At 37.2% G+C, this 13,724-nt stretch overlaps 3 protein-coding genes across 3 annotated transcripts; 2 read left to right on the top strand and 1 right to left on the bottom strand.

Moving 5' to 3' along the window:
- The first annotated feature begins 847 nt into the window (after nucleotides 1-847).
- On the top strand, nucleotides 848-3,402 carry LOC129725451 (dynein regulatory complex subunit 6-like). Its single transcript, XM_055681320.1, has 2 exons — nucleotides 848-2,133; nucleotides 2,198-3,402. Exons 1-2 carry the CDS (start codon nucleotides 1,306-1,308, stop codon nucleotides 3,053-3,055), a joined length of 1,686 nt encoding a protein of 561 aa, XP_055537295.1. The 5' UTR covers nucleotides 848-1,305; the 3' UTR covers nucleotides 3,056-3,402.
- Nucleotides 3,403-3,470: 68 nt separating this feature from the next.
- Nucleotides 3,471-4,704, bottom strand: LOC129725453 (transmembrane emp24 domain-containing protein 1-like). Its single transcript, XM_055681322.1, has 3 exons — nucleotides 4,440-4,704; nucleotides 3,927-4,379; nucleotides 3,471-3,862 (listed from the first exon to the last, which is right to left on the bottom strand). Exons 1-3 carry the CDS (start codon nucleotides 4,461-4,463, stop codon nucleotides 3,641-3,643), a joined length of 699 nt encoding a protein of 232 aa, XP_055537297.1. The 5' UTR covers nucleotides 4,464-4,704; the 3' UTR covers nucleotides 3,471-3,640.
- Nucleotides 4,705-7,432: 2,728 nt separating this feature from the next.
- Nucleotides 7,433-13,065, top strand: LOC129725452 (1-acyl-sn-glycerol-3-phosphate acyltransferase delta-like). The gene is made up of 5 exons (XM_055681321.1): nucleotides 7,433-7,577; nucleotides 10,242-10,678; nucleotides 11,650-12,179; nucleotides 12,249-12,606; nucleotides 12,675-13,065. The coding sequence occupies exons 2-5, from the start codon at nucleotides 10,495-10,497 to the stop codon at nucleotides 12,803-12,805; spliced, it is 1,203 nt and encodes a 400-aa protein (XP_055537296.1). The 5' UTR covers nucleotides 7,433-7,577; nucleotides 10,242-10,494; the 3' UTR covers nucleotides 12,806-13,065.
- The last annotated feature ends 659 nt before the right edge of the window (nucleotides 13,066-13,724 follow it).

Genomic DNA, 13,724 nt, shown 5'->3' with positions numbered 1-13,724 from the left:
TCATCTTTGGTTATGCTTAAAAACATACTGTTGAAACGACTATGAACTATCATACTATCATCAAAATAAATAATTTATATCATGGTCATCTCACATATTGACATTTATTTTAGTCCTGTTGTAATAAATTATTGTTATTATCTAGACCATATAGATTAGTCTGTTAAAAACACCGCATAAATCTGACCAAGCCTAAAAAGATAGCAATTACCTTAATATTTTTCTGTGTGTGCTCATTAAATGTAGTTCACCCAACCGCCATCATACTCGAAGGGGCGCCACATTTTTGTTGCCCGTATTGTTGGTTGAGTTGGATATCTATGTTTCAATAATCTAAGCTTATATGCAGAAAATCGACCTTGAATACGAGAAGTTCTTTTTTACACGATTCTACGTACCGTGCAAAAAAAAATCGTGTAAAAAAAACCGCGTTATTTGGAAAAACGTCGTAAAAAACCGCGTTATTTGGAAAAACGTCGTAAAAAAAATCTTGTAAAACGAAAACCGTGTAAAAATGAAACTGTGTAAAAAACAGCCTATTATAGTTTCTTACCGTTACTGCTACTTACTGTAACAGTTTTACGCGAAGACGAAAAATCGTGCAAAAAAAATCGCGTTATTTGGGAAAACGACGTAAAAAAAAATCGTGTTATTTGGAAAATCGTGGTAAAAAGAATCGTGTAAAATAAAACCGTGTAAAAAAAGACTTTACTGTATTTTCATCAATTTTCAAAACGTATCACGACAGGCAACTACAACGAACGATTCGGTTTAGTAACAGTTTATTTAGCTTTGATTCAGCTGCTGTCCTTCCATCATATTATAGCTTAATAAGCTGTAGATCAACACAGATGTTTGTTGGGATGTCTTGACATTGGAATCATTCAAATTAAAAAAAAAATCCATTTAATTTTGGGGACAGTTATTATTACATAACACATTGTATAAGATGCGAGTGAAATTCGATTGGATAGAGTAGTACTCGAACAGGAGAACACAAAATCCGTGTTAAACCCTTCGGTCGTCAGTGTTAATACTGTCAGTATTAATTTGACAGCACCAGTTTGGAACGCATTTACACAAGAAAAGAAACCTAAAAAAATCAAAGTGTCAGAAAACATTTTGTAAACATTCTTCCTGCTTGATGAATGAAAGTGTCCTTCGCGATTGCGGCTTTGTTTAGTTGCGTCGTGTCATTTTGGCACTATAATATTGTTATTTTCGTAGTATTTACCATTTTTTGTGCTGAAAACGAAAAACAGAGTTCTTTCAATATATTGTACGTCTTGGTAATTGCTGTGTGGGATGGACCAATCCACTGATCAAAGTCACTTACTGCCTCGACTACCCACGGAGATGTTGGTCATAATTTTCCAACATTTGCCCATGTCGGATTTGGCCAAAGTGCGGCTAACTTGTCATCACTGGTATGATACGGTTTGCCACACAACTTCGCTTATGGAAAGATTTGTGTTGTCGTTCAAAAACTGTCGCCTATACGAGGGCTGTGAACAGAGTCGAGTGTTATCTAAGACGAAAAGTAGCTACACCAAAGCCACTTTGAAGGCCGTAGCTATTGAAGAGGCTGATACGTTGTGGCGCGCTTTGGGCCGAAATCTGCAGGATCTCACATTGAATGATTGTTCTCTATCAGGCGATACTATGGTGCAATTGCTACGACACACACCTCACCTCAAATACTTCGCTCTAAAAACCACCAAATTTGAGGAATTTCAGCTCCAGAATGTCTCCATAAATTTTCAGTTGCCAAAACTGGAGACATTAACGCTGCGTTCTATCTTTGTATACGACGAGTGTTTTGATATGTTCATGAAAGTCTGCCCGCGACTGAAGGTCCTCAAATTGAATTACTCGTCGTTTGTTGGTTGGGGTGAGAAGCTAGTTGAATTCGTACAAGCCCTCCGTGGAACTTTGGAAGGAATAAATCTTAGCTATACTAAAGTCGGCGCGATGCTGCTACAAAAAATATCTACTATCGAACGGTTAAAACTGAAGAAAGTTTCGCTGAAGTCCAGCTACGACCTGAAACAGCGCGACATTATCCATCTAAGTAGGGTACAACCGACAATTGTACACCTGAACATTGACAATTTGTTTCCAGCGGACGATCAGGTAAGGTCTATTCTGTTTGTTCATTTTGCTTAAAATACAAAAAACTTGTCTTTTATCTCTTCAGATACTCAGTGAAATTAGCCGAAATCTGCCCAACATGAAGCGCATCAAGCTTCACATTTGCCGTGTACATAATTTGCAGCAATCGTTCCTGTGCAATATGCGACGATTAGAGTATCTTAAGATAACGGATGCGACTCACGTGGCCGGCAATCTGGACCTCAGCGCATATGAAAATCCGCATCTCGAGAAGCTGTACGTATCTGCGGCCACATTTTCACGTAACACCCTACCGCGCTTTTTCGAGAAAACACCTAACATTCGCAGTCTGACTCTGTACCAGTGTTCGTACGAGAATATTCATGATCTGCAGCTCTCGTTCGCATTTCTTAAATCACTAGAATACCTTAACCTACAGCGTACTTTTGATATAGATGATAGTTTCTTTAGTCGGACCGTTTTCGATAGTGTTAACATGCCGTTTGAGCGTATTCGGTTCTATCCAGTTACAAATTTGAGTAAGCTGTGTTATCTGAATCTAAGTAGATGCCGAGATTTGTCAGATGAGACGCTCGTTGCGCTTAGCTTTTCTCGACTAAAGAAAATCGATTTGCGAGGTTTGAATATTACTGATTTTGGCGTTCGTGCTTTGGTGAGACAATGTCCACGACTGGAATACGTGCATGTGGACGCCTGCAAACGAATCTGTGACAGTGCAGTATTGATGTTGTGTCGAGATTTGAAGCGGCTCAAATTGCTGAACCTAGACGGCTGCCGAGCGATAACCGACGCATCCGTAGACCACGTAATCAACCACTGCCGAACTCTGGTGTGGCTCAACATGATGAACTGCCCTTTGCTATCAGATGATGCTAAGCATCGATTAGAGGGCATGCGTAGCATACGCTCCCTGTACGTCTAGTTTAATTGTGATTCGATGGTGATGGTGGTGGGTAATTATTTATTGTCGTAGTGAAGCATAATATATGAAAATCAGCACAATAATTTTGTAGCCTAAAGCAAAATCTCTACTGGTGTGATAGTAGCAAACATATTTACACTAACGTCGCAGGCGGTGTATTTACAGAGATTGCTGAGACATTTTAGAACTCTCTTTTATAACTGATTGCATACTGTTTCAATCCACGCCATCCTCGTGTAAATTATTAAGGTCCCTATTCAAAATTTAGTAAATTTACATCCTGTTGTGCTGTAGTAAATAAAATGTAGAATACTACATATCGAAATATATATATTTTTAAAACTGAATTTTTCAATTTTATTTTATTTTCGGTAATCTAGAGTTTCTTTAACTTAATACAATAAAATTACAAACGTGCTACAGTATCTGTTGAATTTATTCAAATAAAAATTTACTTTGGCATTAAAAAAAATCGTACCTCTCGTAATTTGTATTAGGCTAGGTTCTATATGAGTCGCTCGTATCGCGGTGATGATCAGAAAAAAAAAATGACTTAGTTATAGGACTCTCTATCGCGAAAAACAATCACATCTTACGCCATAACTTATTTGCTTTTGAGTCTGTATCGAAAAGACTTTTAACCATCACAACTTGGCAAAACCCCACAGCTAACATTATCAGTATCTGAAAAAAAGACCAGGCATTAACTTTTAAATAATTTTCCTCTGCAATATTGCGATCCCGAGCTTCGTGCGACCGCAGTACATCTTGAAACTGCCTAGCTTTTGTAAGATTGTTTCTGACGCGCTATAAACGAAAAGTAAATGCAGTCATGTTTCAGTTGATAGCGTCAATCGTGCAAAATACTTACCCTAATTATATCCTCTATATCCTGTACCTTCATGTCGTAGAACTCCTCCGGGGTGAGCCCTTCCAGAATAGCAAAATTACTCCATCCAGCATCATCGTCCTCTTTCTCGATGATTATTTCAAAGAATACAGTTTTACTGTTCATTCGACTAAAGTCATTGTTAAAGCAGAAACTGAGCTCAGTGTCATGTGGCAGCTTGAAACGATGAATATTGTCCGATTTTTTATAATCAGAATAGATCAGTCGACCGTTGGAATCCGCTAGATCAAAGCTGATGTCCAAATCACCATGCGACCCATCAATAACCTGGTATTCGATATCAACAATCTGACCAGCTTTTGCCGACTCGTAAAAGCAGTCTCTTCCTCCTGGCGATATAATGATAGTCATTTCTTTCTGGAAGCAGTAGGTTACCGGTAGCAGCGATACAACCAGTAAAAGCGGTATATAAACCTAAAGTGGAAATGCGCGGAATACAATCTCTTGTAGAAGTTGTATGCTGTGAATAATTACCAAATAATTTATAACTTGTTTCATTTCGATAACACATATGAAATTGTGCGATAAATATCTTGCAAAGCGATCGTAGTTTGAGATTTATTTTATAAATATTGTGCTTTCCAAGTCATTGAGTATTCACTGTATAATTTTTTTACGTAGCGGTTTCTTGACACTTCGATATAAAGTACTGTAGAATTCTATATTATTTATAGAGTTGCATCAAGCGAAAATCGAAGCAATAGAGCATAGAAATACCTAAGAGAAGAGTGGCCAAGTGGCTTCTTTCTCTTCTTCTTTGCTATGAAACATATCCCCGGTTGAACATTATTTTCGTTTGCCTTACGCAAAATCCAGTGCAACCAGAAAAACTTATTTAATTGATATTTTTATTCAACAAAAAACACATCAATGAAAATTAGATTACAAACAACATATAAAACAAAACAACAAAACTTCGTCCATATTTATATTAACATATTATGCATTTAGTTGAAAATTGGAGTTGTCGACTAGCGACATTCGATTTTACTCTCATACCGTACATTATACTTAAGGTCGGAAGTAGTGCGCTGTATAGCGCATCTGATTTGCTATACAGCGCATTACTTCCGACGTTAAGTATAGTGTACGGTATGAGACAAAAATCGAATGTCGCTAGTCGAAAAATTTGACTTTCTACTGGGGCGACAATACTACCACTGCCAAACTTTTTTTTTGTTTTTCTGACTTCTCCGGACTTTTTATAGAGAGCAGAATGAAAAATATTCGGCAAAACACTTAATTCCTGTTGCAAAATCAAGGGGACAGTTGCTTGTTTTCAAGAAAAGCTTGATTTCACGTTACCACGAACAACTAAATAAACAACATAATAATAAAAAGAAATACCTTCACTGCATTTTCGACTATTGCGTGAGGTTTTAAAATTTGGAATATCTTTTTCAGATTTTTCGCATATTTTTAGCCACTTTCGATAAGGTTCTGCATCCTTGGGAAATCGATAAAATTTTACGACCAAACTCTCGGCACTTCATTCAAATTCTTTTTTGCTTTTTTTGTCGCAACGAAAACAACATTGTGTCCACAATATTTCACTTTTACTTACCCAATGATTGGGTCGAACACCAGCTGTTTAGCAACACGGCAAGCTGAACCCGTTTTGAATATTGTCACACATGCGTGCTGTCAAAATTAGCCAATCACGTTTGGAGCAAAAAACCTGGAGCAAACTGAGGTATCATCTTGGCCACTCTTCTCTTAGAGAAATACCCAAAGAGAGAGAGAGAGAGATGAGCGGTGAAAAACCGTGAATTTGGCCGTTGGGTTTCAGATGTCAGAGGTGCCAGATCTCTTGTTAAAGTGCAATGATAACGATGATGACTAAATTTTTTATTTAGTTTTTCACGTTCCATAATGGCCGTCTTTTTATATAATGGGTGTTTGTAATATGCAAACCTTTACGCTTACGTCAGATTTGGGATTTCTGCTGAATTGGCAACGCAAATTTGCCAGATTTTATTTTTCGATTGAAAAACTACATGAAGATTCGAAACTCACGTAAGCAGAGTTGCACACTTAAAATTTATTGCCGGGTCTCGGTAATTTATTGTCGAGAACGGCACCACTGAGTACTCGGTTGAAAAAGTAATGACAGCTGTCACATTATTTCGTGAATCTCAGTTCACCTAACTGAAATTTCGGCTCGGTAATATTTTGTGCCGAAATTTCAGTTAGGTTGAACCGAGATTTACGAAAATTGTGACAGCTGTCATTGTGACATGTGAGCTTACTGTCTGTTAACTAATTCATGTGAGCGCTCTGTCTATTAACTAGTTCTCGTAAAAACGGTTTCTATCTTCGCTTATCCAGCTTGCTACGAGCGGTAATGGCGCATTGTGTACGCAGCCCATTTTGACGTTTTCTGTAGGTCTGGTAATTTTTAATGGCAATAACGGAGTGGAAAATATAACACTATCGTAACGTAGCATAGTAACTTCAACAAAAAATGGGCTCTTTCTTAATGAAATTTTGTCCAGAACAAACAAAACTTTTTATTAAAGTTACTACGCTACGTTGCAAGATTTTTATGTTTTTCAATCCGTTATTAGGATTAAAAATTACCTGACCTACATAAGCTGTCAAAATGAGTTGCGTCGATGGTTTTTGTCTTTGCTAATGAATTTTCACGCTTGCTTATAGTGACACCAGCGGCAATACGGCTACTAAACAAAATTTCAAAGTAATTCCTAATTTTCCGGACGAAAACATCGTCATCGAGTAGCTCGTCTGTTTGTCATGGTGTTCAACTGTTAAGCCTGTAGTACACTCTTTGACCAATGGTCAAATATTTGACCTTCTGACATGATGGTCAAATTTATTTGACATCATGATTGTTGTTTGCCCTTGTTTGCCACAAGTAAAAATTGAAGAGTGACAAACAATTATCTTTGACCAAATTTTAATCTGTCAAAAATTGACAAATATTTGACGCTTGGTCAAAGAATGTAATCCAGCCTAGATTTTGGTAAAATATAGCATTTTTCCTAAGTGTTACTGTAATTCAGCTCCAAAATTTACTAAATTTCATTCAGCAATTTTATTTTTACTGTGAACCAGTATCGATTCCACGATTTACGAAAATACAGTAAAACTATTTGCTGAACACAAAACAGCAAATAAATGTTTGCTAGAAATCAGCGAGCAAAATTAGTAAAATCCACCAAACCGCTGCAAATCACATACAGGACCATAGCTAAGTTACTGGTAGCTGGTATGGGACCATAGCTGATTTATTGTTGAGCTATATTAAACGTAAAATAAATATGATAAATATTTATGAGATTTTCACTTCGCTTGCAACTCTGAACAGGGCTTATGCGGGTAGCTGATATATAAAAATTAGTAATCCGTATTTAACTAAATAACCCAATTGCAGACTTTTTTCAAGAATATCTGGCATCTCTGCCTCATGTGCTGCTACTTTTACCTCTACTAGTACTGTCAAAGCTATTGTCCGTCATTGCATGGCGGAGTGTAAAGCAGCATTGTGATTGTATGATTTTTTGATAAAACGAATATCAATATTCGATGTGACGCGGTTCGATTTCGTTTTTTGCGATTGCCTTCATAAAACTAACTGGATGAACGAAACAGGTAACATGTTTCCCCCTTTCTTCGTAAATCTAAGAAATTTGCATTCAAAATTGAATGTTACTGCGACTCACTTTCGCTTCACGGACAGTGATTACGCATCGCGAAGAGTGCTGATTGTGCGATTGTGTTTTGAAGTAGAATACTTCTCTCAGGAAGTTCGGCTACATAGGGATGTGAAATGAAAATCTAAAACCGAAAAAAGTGAAAAATATGTCCAATTGCAAATGCTAATAAATCGGATAGTATTCGATGGATTTCCTTCGTTCTTGCAGCAATAGATTGGAAAATTTTCTAAGATTCTTCCCAAAATAAGATAATTGTAATTTTATCATTCACACTATTGTACTATTGCAAATAGTCAAGCCTTGTCAAAACGAAAATTTCGACCTCTGATTGGTCGTTATATGCTTGCTTCCCAAGCACGGTCGACAGGATCATATACCTTGCAATTGAAAACATGCTATTTGGCCTATATAAGAGCCTGTTTCAGCCGGAGCCGCTCATAATAGTTCTAGACAGCGACAACAGCAGTCGTCCTTCCTTAGCAGCAGCACTAGCCCTGTGGTTGGTCACCACGTCTCAGGAGCAGCGCGGGTTTTCTCAGCGTGTATCGCCAGACAGCCATTATTCCCCCCGTGTTGGGGCAGCATGAAGATTGCCATCAGGAAATCCAATTTTGAATATCAAAATGCCTTTTTCAAGGCAAATAAACATATGATCGAAAGTTAATAATTTTTGTCAACGCAAGCAAGCATTCTGTGTTGCAACCTAGCAATTTAAACCTGTCGCACTCGTCGAATTTACTGAATGTAAAATAGCTTCCACAGTGCATGTTGTCCGTGTATCTTAATTCCCCCAATGTTAGGGCAGCTCAAAGGTTGTAATTAGCAACCGATTTTGAACCGCAAAATGCTTTTTTCAAGGCAAACAAAAAATAATTGAAGGTTAATAATTTTCTGGCATCAACACAAGCAGACATTCTGTTGTAGTTGTCTAATTTTTACTTGAGTTAACCCCCCACTGTTGGGGCAGCGCAAAGGCTGTGATCAGCATAACCGATTTTTAATAACAAACTGCCCTGTTAGAACGCATTCACAAAACTAGTTAGTTCGACTATGCAGAGCTAATATGAAGTCGATTCAATCAGTCAGCATGAACAGAATTTCGTCGTCTCCCAGCTGCCAAGTTGCAACATGATGCAACACGCAACAGCGAGCAAACGTAATCGCTTGATGTTACAAGCCGCAATACGGTTAGGGATAAATCGTTGCGTGTGTGAGAGCACGGTGTTTATTCGCTGGATACAAAAATCAAATGCGAATTGTGGAACAATTCGTCTGAAGAACATTACAAAATGGTAAAACTGAACAGAAAGGCGTGGCCTATTTCGTAGCACCCTTCGGCTATAAAAGAGTGTTTCTGGGCAAACTAGCTACATTCATCAGTCGGATGGTGAGCTGGATGGACCGTCCACAACGTTGACAGCAGATTTCAGCACTCAGCAGTAACAGAGGATAGCAGCGGGTTGCGCCTGTGGCTGCCTTCAAATTAAACAAATCACTTGTCCTGTGGTTGGTCACCACGTTTCAGGCCTCTGCCAGGCTGACTTTCGTACGATAGCGGCGGTATTAGCGGTTGATGCATTTACCAACACTTACTCCAGTAAAGCCGTGTCTAATTTTCAATGTGAAAACACCTTTCTATTGTGTTGGTCGTGCGCATTAGACCTCTGCCAGGCTAAACGCGAAAAGCGGCGCGAACCGATTCGCCCGGCCGTAGGTTAATGTACAGTCGTAAGTAGAGCTGTGTAAAAGTATTCTACTTCAACATTGCGGTCGTGGCTTTGCACACAACCCTCCTGTGATTTTTTTTTTTCATCGAAGCACTGTTATAAGAAAATTACTTTTACAGGTGAAGATAAGGAAATATTTTGAAATTCATTTTTCATCCACTATATAGGTAGTTCAAATACAACAATTCGTGGAAACTTAAAAAAGTGTGAACGTAATGTTAAAAATAAATGGTTCTATTTATTTAAGCTTTTAGCTCATGTAATTGCATTAGTTTTAGTTTTATTTAACGGTGATAGGTATGTAATCACATTTTTAGATCACAATTTTTCAACCAGCAATTCCAAAAAAAAAACTAACATAAACAATAATGTAAATTCAGAAAAAGTGTTGCAGCTCAATTATAAGTACCTATCTAGGTACATTTGAGTACAAGATAATTGTCACCAAGGCGAAGCAATGTTGTTCACGTTTCTCGACGGCTACAGATTGATACCGGTTTTAGCATGCTTATTATTGTTACTATAATCAACGAACGTAAACCTCAAATTGAACGGAGCTAAGGTCATTTTTGTAGTGTACATGTATTACTTGTTAGCATTGCGTATTGTAAAACACTATCTATACCTGATATCGTCAAACACTGATAATAGAGAAAAGGGTGTATCACTTCGAAAACTGCCAGAGGTCGCCGCCCGCTGAAAGCGAAAATACCAGGAAGTGTGGCAACTCGTTATCAGTTAATTCAGTTTGACGGAGGCGATTGACAATCCTAAGTTAAATTTGTGAGCCTTGCTCTTTATTTAAAATGCCTATTAACAGTTACTTTTTAAGGTCAATTTTATTATTTTTAATTATCTTTCTTTGTTTTCAGATGTTCTGATAGGAGCAGCATATCAACTCAGCACTTGCGTTTAAGCTTGCCTTTATCACCTTCAGCTCACCTTTACCTTGCAGCCAGCGCAGTCTTAACTTGAGTAGACTTACAAGTTTTTATACAACGTTTGAGTTAACACAGCAGTTTTAACAACGGTTAATTGGTTTTTGGTGCAACTGATTGCGTAACACATATGTTACGACTAACAATAAATTAAGTTTTATCTAGGATCTAGTGTAAACCAGTAATTATGGCCGGAGTGTGGTCACTCGTCAAGCAATCTACACTGGTGCATCTTTGTTTTGCGATTACCTTCTTTACGTCTGGATTGATCATTAATTCAGTGCAATGTGTGCTGTATTTTGGACTGAAACCATTCAACAAGCGTCTTTATAGAAAAATAGGATATTACTTGTGTTACTCTTTCTACTGTCGTAAGTATAACTTATTTTATTCTTAGCAAAGAAAAGCAATTATATAACCAAAATTGGATATCAACATTCATACACATGCACAATGTTTTTCTGACCATCTCGCAAAATACGTATAAAACTGTATACTTTTGTCAGCTGTTTTTTTTTTAATCATATTCATGTGGGTCGAATCAGGCAGGAAGGTCATGAACTCGCTTTCGTCGTTTCCTACGTACATTACTGCAGTGACATCAAGTCATGCTCTAAAGTTCAGTATGGTAATGATCTAGTTATGAATTTATGGTAATCTATTCCCCGCCCAGTTGAAGAAATTTTGACATTATTGCATGAGGAAATTTTACTTAGTTCTAACTGCCAGTAGTTTCTTGACAAAACTAGTTCACTGGGAGCATTTTCGGGCCGCATAGCAAAATATTTGGGACTGATTTGTTGGTTACCACACAAGAATGTAATGCTTCCCCAAAATTTAAAGTTAGTAGTTTCCATTTAAAATTTTGAATTGCAAATTTTGTTCAATGTTATTTCCTATGATTCATTTATTGCAAAGAACAAGCATTAAAAGAAATGTTATGAATGTATGTTTACAAAATGTGAAAGGGAGTTAATATTTCCTTCTGAATTAACAATGACAGTGCGTCCCCTTTTCAAGGGAGTAGATGGGGACGCCGTACTCTACATTTCAACGAAATAAAAACTTTTACACAAATTCTCAATCAGTGAAAGAAATTAGGCCATTTTTTATCAGAGGTAAGGTTTTTTTATCGGAAATCTAATGCAATAAAGAGTAGCACGCATAGGGAAATCAGTGCTCACCTCTCTCACTTTCCAGAATTTCAAATCATTGTTTTATTAAAATGTAGAATCTCAAATCAAAATAAGAAATCCATATTTTGGTTGTTTAGCAGCGTCTTATGAGTTGATTGATTAACAAATTAGATCCTATTGATGAATCACATACAAACCGATTTCAGAGCTGGTATTTCTGTCGGATTGGTGGTCCGGAACAACACTGTACGTATACATCAGTGAGGAAGACCTAAAATACTGTGGAAAGGAGCACGTGCTTTTGCTCATGAATCACTCGTACGAGGTGGATTGGCTTATTGGATGGGTGTTTTGCGATAAAGTTGGCGTGTTGGGAAATTGTAAGGCTTATGCCAAGAAAGTTATCCAATACATACCAACGATTGGTTGGGCTTGGAAGTTTGCTGAATTTGTATTTCTGGAGCGTTCGTTCGAAAAAGATAAGGAAATCATTGGCCGACAGATCAAGGAAATCATGGACTATCCAGATCCTGTGTGGCTGTTGCTGAATGCCGAAGGCACACGGTTCACTGAAAAGAAGCATGAAGCATCTGTCCTGTTTGCTCGTGAACGTGGCATGGTAGAGCTGAAACATCATTTAATTCCTCGTACGAAGGGTTTTACTGCTAGTTTGCCGCATCTGCGAGGTAAAAGCTCAATTTTGGACATTCAATTGGCTATTAGTAAAGATTCACCTGTAAGTCTATCAAAATACGTAAAGTCGCCTAGCGATAATTGTTTTTTTTTTTCCTTCTGCCACTGCTAGGTCAAACCAACGATATTCAATATTCTTAACGGAAAGCCACTTACTGCACACATGCATGTTCGCCGCATTCCGACCGAATCCCTGCCTGAAGAGGAAGAAAAGGCCGCTGAATGGCTACATGAGCTTTTCAGAGAAAAAGACAAAATGCAGGAAAGCTTCCACAATCATGGGGACTTTTTCACCAGCTCTGGAGTGTTGAAGAAAATTCCTATTAAAACGCAGCCCCGGATATCAACTTTCATTAACATGGCAGCGTGGAATGTGATAACGGTTGTTCCCATGTCCTATTATCTAGTACAGTTGCTGGTTAGTGGAGAAATTCTGTACTTCTCGATCGGCTCGTCTATTCTTGTTGCTTGTAAGTTGTTTTGTTGTGACAGACTAATGCACATATTTCTAATATCCATGTTTCTCTTCCATACTTAGTTTACGCACTGATGGTAAAGGCAATTGGGATGTCTAAAATTAGTAAAGCATCTTCGTACGGTGCAGATGCAGCCGGGGGACAGAGTAGTCAAAATGGAACTTCGAGCAATAAGTCATCCAAGACTACGTAGAAGCAGCTAGAAAGTGATTACTTAGTGTTGTACACCCTATTTAGGAACTTCCATCAAAGTCCAAAATCGTAGATTAGAGACTTCCGATCCCGTTATACTTTCTCCAATTTTTGGAGGTTAGTTTTGCTCTAAGCAAGTACTTTTGTTTTGTGCATTGAGACACTTTTTTCTAAAAAAATGATACACGGACGTGCGTTTAACCACCGTCGGTAAAACCAAATTTTTGCTACACCATTTAATATATATATATATATATATATATATATATATATATATATATATATATATATATATATATATATATATATATATATATATATATATATATATATATATATATATAAATATATATATATATATATATATATATATATATATATATATATATATATATATATATATATATATATATATATATATAAAGTTTTAAACACCTGGTAGCTTCCAAATGCCCGGAGTTGATTTGTCCCGAACAATGGCGAAAGAAAACGTAACTCCCTATTGGTGTACTGTTGTTACCCTAGTTTATATCAGTTATACACCTGAATATTTCCTTATACACAGCATATTGCGCGGAGCAGATTAATAGAAATAGAACAAGAAACGAGCGCAAAGATAAGAGAATTTACTATTTACTACCGATTTTTCGGTGAGACACTTGACACCAAGCAATGAAATTATATTATTTAAGTGAACTGTAGTAGGCAAAATGAAAGTGGGTAGCAATATTATGAAGTTGAAATACTCAGTACAAAGTTTTCCACGATTTCAAACAGTTGTTGGCGCTTTCGTACCTTCTACTTTCATGCAGTTGCACAATTTTACGGAAGAAGGATTTTTGAAACAATACTTTATCATATTGCTGGCCACACAATCATAAAAAATTGTGTTCAACAACATTGTCAACACATATGTGAAG

The sequence above is a fragment of the Wyeomyia smithii genome, chromosome 2 (assembly GCF_029784165.1).
Source record: "Wyeomyia smithii strain HCP4-BCI-WySm-NY-G18 chromosome 2, ASM2978416v1, whole genome shotgun sequence".
NCBI lineage: Eukaryota > Metazoa > Arthropoda > Insecta > Diptera > Culicidae > Wyeomyia > Wyeomyia smithii.
This window is presented reverse-complemented; position numbering and strand designations above follow the sequence as displayed.

What these genes read in the sequence shown, in the direction of transcription:
- LOC129725451 (XM_055681320.1), top strand. Translation starts at nt 1,306, where the DNA reads ATGGACCAATCCACTGATCAAAGTCACTTACTGCCTCGACTACCCACG. An exon ending in TGTTTCCAGCGGACGATCAG is followed by an intron (nt 2,134 to 2,197) that starts GTAAGGTCTATT and finishes TTATCTCTTCAG; the next exon opens with ATACTCAGTGAAATTAGCCG.
- LOC129725453 (XM_055681322.1), bottom strand. Translation starts at nt 4,463, where the DNA reads ATGAAACAAGTTATAAATTATTTG. An exon ending in AACAAGTTATAAATTATTTG is followed by an intron (nt 4,380 to 4,439) that starts GTAATTATTCAC and finishes TTTCCACTTTAG; the next exon opens with GTTTATATACCGCTTTTACT. An exon ending in ATATAGAGGATATAATTAGG is followed by an intron (nt 3,863 to 3,926) that starts GTAAGTATTTTG and finishes TTTCGTTTATAG; the next exon opens with CGCGTCAGAAACAATCTTAC.
- LOC129725452 (XM_055681321.1), top strand. Translation starts at nt 10,495, where the DNA reads ATGGCCGGAGTGTGGTCACTCGTCAAGCAATCTACACTGGTGCATCTT. An exon ending in GTGTTACTCTTTCTACTGTC is followed by an intron (nt 10,679 to 11,649) that starts GTAAGTATAACT and finishes AACCGATTTCAG; the next exon opens with AGCTGGTATTTCTGTCGGAT. An exon ending in CTCGTCTATTCTTGTTGCTT is followed by an intron (nt 12,607 to 12,674) that starts GTAAGTTGTTTT and finishes TTCCATACTTAG; the next exon opens with TTTACGCACTGATGGTAAAG.